This window comes from Taudactylus pleione, unplaced genomic scaffold (assembly GCF_031769625.1).
Source record: "Taudactylus pleione unplaced genomic scaffold, aTauple2 ptg001346l, whole genome shotgun sequence".
NCBI classification, from domain to species: Eukaryota; Metazoa; Chordata; class Amphibia; order Anura; family Myobatrachidae; genus Taudactylus; species Taudactylus pleione.
Window position 1 is genome coordinate 812,204 of NW_028285746.1, and position 6,913 is coordinate 819,116.

At 45.1% G+C, this 6,913-nt stretch overlaps 1 protein-coding gene across 2 annotated transcripts in view; it reads left to right on the forward strand.

Moving 5' to 3' along the window:
- Nucleotides 1-5,933, forward strand: part of TUBGCP5 (tubulin gamma complex component 5) — a 103,550-nt gene extending 97,617 nt beyond the window's left edge. The window contains exons 21-23 of one of the 2 annotated variants that reach the window (XM_088463348.1): nt 2,752-2,840; nt 3,494-3,594; nt 5,684-5,932. In XM_088463348.1, the coding sequence (XP_088319474.1) occupies nt 2,752-2,840; nt 3,494-3,594; nt 5,684-5,730 (237 nt within the window). In that variant the 3' untranslated portion in view covers nt 5,731-5,932. Of the gene's footprint in view, nt 1-2,751; nt 2,841-3,493; nt 3,595-5,683 lie in introns of both variants that reach the window. The other variant, XM_088463347.1, reaches the window with a different exon arrangement.
- Nucleotides 5,934-6,913: the final 980 nt, after the last annotated feature.

Below are 6,913 nucleotides of genomic sequence, written 5' to 3' on the forward strand. Positions count from 1 at the left end.
CACCCTGATAAACTTTGCTCAGAGACTTGAAGTTGAGGATAGGCCGATGAGACCCATTGGGCTTCTGAACCAAGAAAAGGGTGGAATAATAACTGTTCCCACGCTGTGATGATGGGACTGGAATTATTACCCCTGCGTGCAGCAAGGACTGAGTGGCCTTCTGGAGGAGCAGGGCTATGCTCAGGTCTAATGGGGAGGGCCTGTGTGAAAAAAACTGCTGGGGGGGAACGTCTCTGGAATGAGAGGGCGTACCCGTGAGAAACGACTTCTTGTACTCTGTTATCTGTGGTGGTCTGACGCCAGAATTGGCGAACTGAAGAAGTCTGTCTCCCACTCTGGGGTCCCCCAGGGGGGCGCCCGCCCCTTCAGGCTGAAGGTTTGTCTTCGGATTTAATAACTGGACGTCTGGTGGCCCAGGCCTGCTTTGTCCTGGGCTTGGAGGCCTTTGTGGATGCCAACTGCCGAGGAAAGGACGGACCTTTTAGCTTTTCCCTGGGAAAGAAAGGACATAAAGGATGACGTCCGAGGCCTCAGTGTAGATGTTAAAGGCAGAAAACCCATCTACGAAGCCGCTAAGGTAGCCACAATCTTATCCAACTCTGGGCGAAACAGGATCTCCCCAGTGTAAGGTACTGATTCCAAGGCCTTAGAGTCCGCGTCGGCCTTTCATGAATGAAGCCAAATAATACGGCGGGCTACCACCGAAGTAGCAGATGCCTTGGAAGCCAGGAGTCCAGTATCCAAAGCCGTTTCTCCCAAATAGAAGGCTGCCTCCCTGATGTGGGAGATATAGGATAGCTGTTCCCGGGAGGCATCAGAGGGAAATGTGTCCTTAGGAGCATCTGCCCAGCTCTCAATGGCTTTTTCCACCCAGGCAGTGAGTGTCCATTGCCGGACGAGTAATAGCTCCTGTAACAACACACAGATTTGAGGCAAGCTTCAATCTTCCTATCAGTCGTGTCCTTTAGGGAGGATGCTGTAGGGATAGGTAAAGTAGAGCTTTTAACTAGAAGTGTCACATGGGAATCTACTGCTTAGGGAGCTTCCCATTTAGCACAATCCGCTGCTGGAACAGGGTAAAAAGAAACCAGGCGTTTTGGGGGCTGAAACTTTACTTGGCTTATTCCATGCTTCGCTCATGAGCTGATTAGAGTGAGGAAATTCCTCTAAAACCACTTTCTGTCGCCATAAAAAGTGGCTCCTTTGTTTTAGGAGCAGGCTCAGCATCTTCTATCTGAAGAATTGATTTGACAGCCCGCACTAGTGCAGGTACATTCACTTTAGACTGAGGCTTCTCCTCCCTTGCGGGGGACTCGGTGAGAGAGAGATCTGCGTCTTCTGAGAGGATAGCATAGTACACTTAGTAGTTTTTCTGGGTAGGGGTCTCTCACTTTGAAACAATTGTTGAAAAGCTGTAAAAGTAGCTGCTATACTCTACACTAAGGTAGAAAGCGGGTCTACCCATGGAGGAGGTATAGGTATCGCCTGTACATGTTGTGGCAACCCCATAGGAGGAATTACTGCCGGGACTCCTAGGCAGTCCATAATTGTAGCTAATACCTGTGAGAAGGAAGCCCAAGGGGGTTCCTGAGCAGGGGCTGGAGGAGCTGATTGGCCTGGTGTATTATAACACGTTGCACATAGCCCATCCTGAATTAAATACTCCTGGGTTTAGCCAGCTGAACAGGACCTGCAAGAGAGCAGTATAGGTACCGCAGCCTCCTTGCTACACTTGCCTTTGTTAGACATAGCTGCAGGATAGTACAGCACACAATATGGTACTGAGCAGCGTGTAACCACACAGTATGTGACAGCCTTCACAAATACAAGTATGTAAAGTACAGGGAACCCCCTATACACTGGTATTCCAGGGTTAATGTGAAAGAAAAGGGAAAGGCATAAACACAGTAGAGTGATAAAAACACAGACAGCAGCGCTAGCATAAGTCACATACAATGCAGAAAATAAATATAACTGCAATGGGCACTAAAATCAACTACTCAGACCGCAGTGGCTGGTAGGCTATAGCGCTACATAACCTGGCTCCTAGGAGAGGTATGGGAGGAGACTGGAACCAGCGTTCCCGGGGAGAAGTGTGGCCTTCGAAGGTCTCTGAGGGGACGGGGGGAGAGGGAGGAGCAGCTTAGAGGCTGCAAGACTGCAGTGGAATGGCGTTCTGAACTGGGGATGGGACCGCAGAAAGAGAGCTGACCTCCCTTAAGCTGACCTTAACCACCGGTTCCCTGACCTCTTGCGCCAGTAACGTTCGCCCTGGTGGTCTAGTGAAGTCTCGGACGGACCGATGTCCACGTCAGCACCTCCGGTCTGTTTCCAGGGACCAGAGGTATGACTGCGCTAGACGCGGATTCCTACGAGCGGGAACCTGCCTTACCTGTCCCCCGACTGCAGTCTGGGGTCCGCCCAAGGAGCCTGCTAGCAAGGCCCCCCTGTGCCCCGCCGAAAGTACCAAACCGAGGGCTGGAATTGCACCACCTACATCCTACATCACATTGTCTCCCTGTGGAGTCCTATGGACCCTGAAGAAGAAATATTTTTTTCCTTCTGTAAGGTGACATTTTTGCATTTAAAAAAAAAAAAAAACAATAAACCAACACCAAGTTAAACAACAAAAGAAGTCAAATGTTATTAGAACAAACTAATACTGATACATGATTTATTGCATTATAAATAATGTAACAAAAAGTGTTAGCTTATTTATTTGTTAATCAAATGTATTATTTCTGCCATAAGGTGAGCTCTGTAAAAGAAGCAATAATGAAGGTAATGAACGTTGTCCTGATGTTTGCAGACCGCTGGCACGCTGGCTTAGGCGCCTGGAAGTAAGTGAGAACATGCTGCAACAAATTTTGCTAATTAACTCAAAGTTAAGTTCACAGTGTAACATTAGAATATCATATACAACCTTAGTGTAAGTTTTTTGAAAAGTTTTTTTTATAATAAGGTCAATGAGTCAATTCAGACTAGTAATTATTTTGCTGTACATGTGTTAATTAGGATGCCCGTGTAGCTTGGCTATATCTTGCAAAGTTTAATTTCTGTTGTTGCGCGCTGTAGAAATTGGTTATCAATCTCTGAGAATCAAGTACTGTACTAGGAATCTTAGTGTATCAAATAATAGTTCTACAAGTGATAGCAGAATGCATACACATGGCGCCGGAATTTTAGTGATCTTTAGTTCAGCGTTTAGCGCATACATGTTAACTGTGTTTTTTAATAAAGTGATACAGAGGGAGGCACTTATGAAAACTGATTCATCGGTAACTCTAGATAAGTAACCGATGACATTCTGGTATTTTTTTTTTTACTACAGTTTACAAAATGAAAGCTAACATTATATGTTATGGACAAAACCCCCTTAAGAAGGAATTATTCACCTTGAACAAAAAATAAATGATCCAGGCATTTCTTTTATACATATGTACTAGCCACAATAAGTAAAATGATTTGAAAATATTTTGCTTCCCTTATCCAGGGCAGAATCTATAATGAAAATGGAATCCGACTTTACAAATTGCCACAAATTTCTTGTGAAAGTACTAAATAAAGCCGTCTGCAGAGGATCATTTCCACACTGTAAGTATATGGGGCAGAATTCAATTAGCCCCCTTAAGTTAACAAGTGTTAATTGATTGCTGGGGTCTATTCGATTAGCCCGACTTAACAGGGATTTTTTGGGGGGGTCTCATGAGACCCGAACTGAAGTCCCTGATAAGTATAGTATGCAGTTAACAGGTGATAACACTCAATTGATTCATAGGCCTGTGAACATTTCATGGACTCTATGCGTTAACAACTGTTAACTACACTTAACGCCCCTTTTTAACACTCGTTTAAAAAAGACGTTTGGAAGAAAAAGGGAGACTTATACCCCTTTTACACCAGAGCTAAAACCCGGGTTTTTGAAGGGTTAACCCGGGCAGCTCCCTGGTGTAAAAGGGCAGAGGGTTGGATCGCCGGGTCGAGTGACCCGGCAATCCAACCCAGGTAACTAGCAGGGTTTAACACGGGCGTAGCCCGTGAAACCCTGCTGTGGGAACAGCGCACTCCGGGTCACGATGACCTGGAGTGCGCTGCTAGCCGGCCGATTGGTCCGGCTTCAGTGGCGCTTGGAGATGACGTCATCTCCAAGCGTTCACTTTCACTCCGCAAAAGCCGGGTCTATGCAGACCCGACTGCGGTGTGAGCGGCGCTGACTCTGGAATATCCCGAATCAGCGCCGGCAAAATTCCGGGTCTGATCCGGATAGGAACTTTGTTCCAACTCCGGGTCAGACCCGGAATTTAGGTGGAAAAGGGGTATTATTGAATAGCCTCAGGCGATAAAGCCTAAGGATGCCTCTCTTTTTTTTTTTTTTTTTTTTTAGCCGTGCAAAGTTATCGGGTCTGATTGAATTTCTCCCATAGTATACAATTTGTCCTTCCTGTAGCACTTATTCTTCCCTTCCAACATTCATTTTTTTCGGTGGTCAAAATAGGGATGTCCTAGATGCAGAGGTAAGCAACCTGTGTCACTCCAGCTGCTTTAGAACTACATATCCCAGCATGACCTGTAAGAATTTTGCTGTTAAGGAATGCTAAAACTGTGATAGTGCATGGTGGGATGTTTAGAGCTGCTGCGGCTGGAGTGCTACAGGTTGCCTACCCCTGTCCTAGAGTGAAATGGGTTTGTGACCTCTTGTCGATTGGGCATGGCATAACCAGATTGTGCCTGGCTTAGATGGATCCGGGGCATGTCCTAATGTTCATGACATTACCATCTGGAATGTTGTCAGGCATTGTCACTTCCTCTTTCCTATCTGGGTGACACTGATAGACTATGGGTGGGGAGGCTGAGTTGTAGGCACTAAATAGTAAAATCTATTGAAACTGAAACTTGTGGCAACAGAGAACCGGAGGCACCCTGTGCAGCATGCGACACCAAGCCAGTGGTGTCAGTGTGTGTATGAAAATAGACCAATAATTCCACAGCACTGATCATTTGCTAATAAATAATATATAATACATAACATATTATAACGGTATGTAGTCAGGAAGCCGGCGGTCGAAATGCCGACCGCCGGCTTTCCGACAGTGAAATCCCGGCATGGGACTAATGATAGGCGTCTAAATACCGAAGCCTATCATTAGCCCCACACCAAAATCCCGGCGCCCGGCATACCAATCGCAGGTAAGCCGGGCATCGAGAGTGGATAGCCGCAGGGGGGGGAGGGTTGGGTTTAGAGTCTCCCGGGGGGCCTTGAGGGGTGCTTTACTACGGGAGAGTTAGGCTAGGGGAAGGTTTGGGTCAGGCACCCCTGGGGGGGGTAGGTTTTGGGGGAGGTGGGGGTTACGTTTAGGCACCCCTGAGGGGAGGTTAGGGTTAGGCACTAGGGGGGAGGTTAGGGTTGGGCACACCTAAGGGAGGGTTAGGGGGAGGGAGAGGGTTCATCTGCCGACCTTCCGGCATTTGCATTTCATCTGCCAGGCTGACGTCTGGCTGTATATCCTACCAATTCCATTATAATATATAGCATATAGAGATTGTGTGTATATATGCATGAACAAATAAGAGTGGTTAGTTATAGGGTGGCAATAATTTATAGTACAATATTTCCTGTGAAGTTGATGTTTTGCTTACTAATAATTTAGTGTCTTCTAAGGCTGTGTTTCTTTCCCTGTCACAGTGGAGTCTTTGGCTTTATCACTTACGGCTGGCATGGAGCAAAGTTAATCCGCTGGGTAAAAGATATGAAGAATTCTCACTGAAGCATGTCTAGTAGTGATACTGAATAGTTAATGTGCATTTGTTGTACATATGATACAGAATAATTAATTTTTGGAATTGTCAAGTTGTATTTTATTTATTTTTTTATCCTTGTATAGGAAAAGTGTCACACTGCACATATTACCACAATTTTACATGTTTTTCTTTTTCATCTGTAAATAAAGGTGATTCTAAAATGGTCCTTTCTATGCTATTTTCTAAAATCAGTGTCAGCAAAGTTTTGCTAAATGAAATATAGGGCCTGATTTAGACATGGACACAATGCTGCTGTTTACGCAGTTGAGCGATAATCTGTAATCTGCACGTGTCTGTGTCGCACTGTGCATGCATCAAGTTTCATTGTTGCTTGCAGTGAGGATTTATTTGCAATATGATTGACAGGCAGGAACCATTTATGGGTGGCAACGGAGGTCTGACTGAAATGCAGGTGTGTGGTGACCGTTTTCAGGGTTTGTCTCAGCCTGCGACCGTGCACGGTAAAAATGGCTCCGCCTTCTCAGTTCCCGCGGCCATTTTGCGCGACCATAAGGGTTATTCAGAAGTCCGATAATCGACTGAACTGCGACCAATGCAGCTTCTTTGTATGCAGTCACAGAATTTCAAAATATACAAGGAAAAAAGATTAAATGGATGCGCTAATGCAATAAAGGTAAATTAATATGCATAACATGTATCGTATAAGAATAATACTTCTCTTAGGAGTTGCCAACTGTTTCTGTTGTACTTAGTAGAGTTCTCAATATATTGTACAGTTTTTAAAAGTTCATGACATATGGAGACATAAGCACAGAGAATATAGTTTCATTTGTAACAACATTTATTTTTCTAAAAATAAGTGCAATCACTACAATGCAATAGCTGATGCATTAACAGGATAAGGCAAATTGGAGGCTTACCAGATTCCCATGTTAAGTAGGCCAAATAAATGTAATAGAGATGCAGGCTCCGGAACCAGCCTATGGGCCCTCTCTTCCATTGAAATCAGGGTTTCCTCCAATGCAGACACAAGATAGCACTCTGGTCACCTGCTTTTCGGGACCATTTCCCTTCCTCAAGGCAGTGATTTTGGAAGTCATCGGTGGGCATCTCAATACAAATCCAGGCTGCTGCAATATTTACATATTTTCAC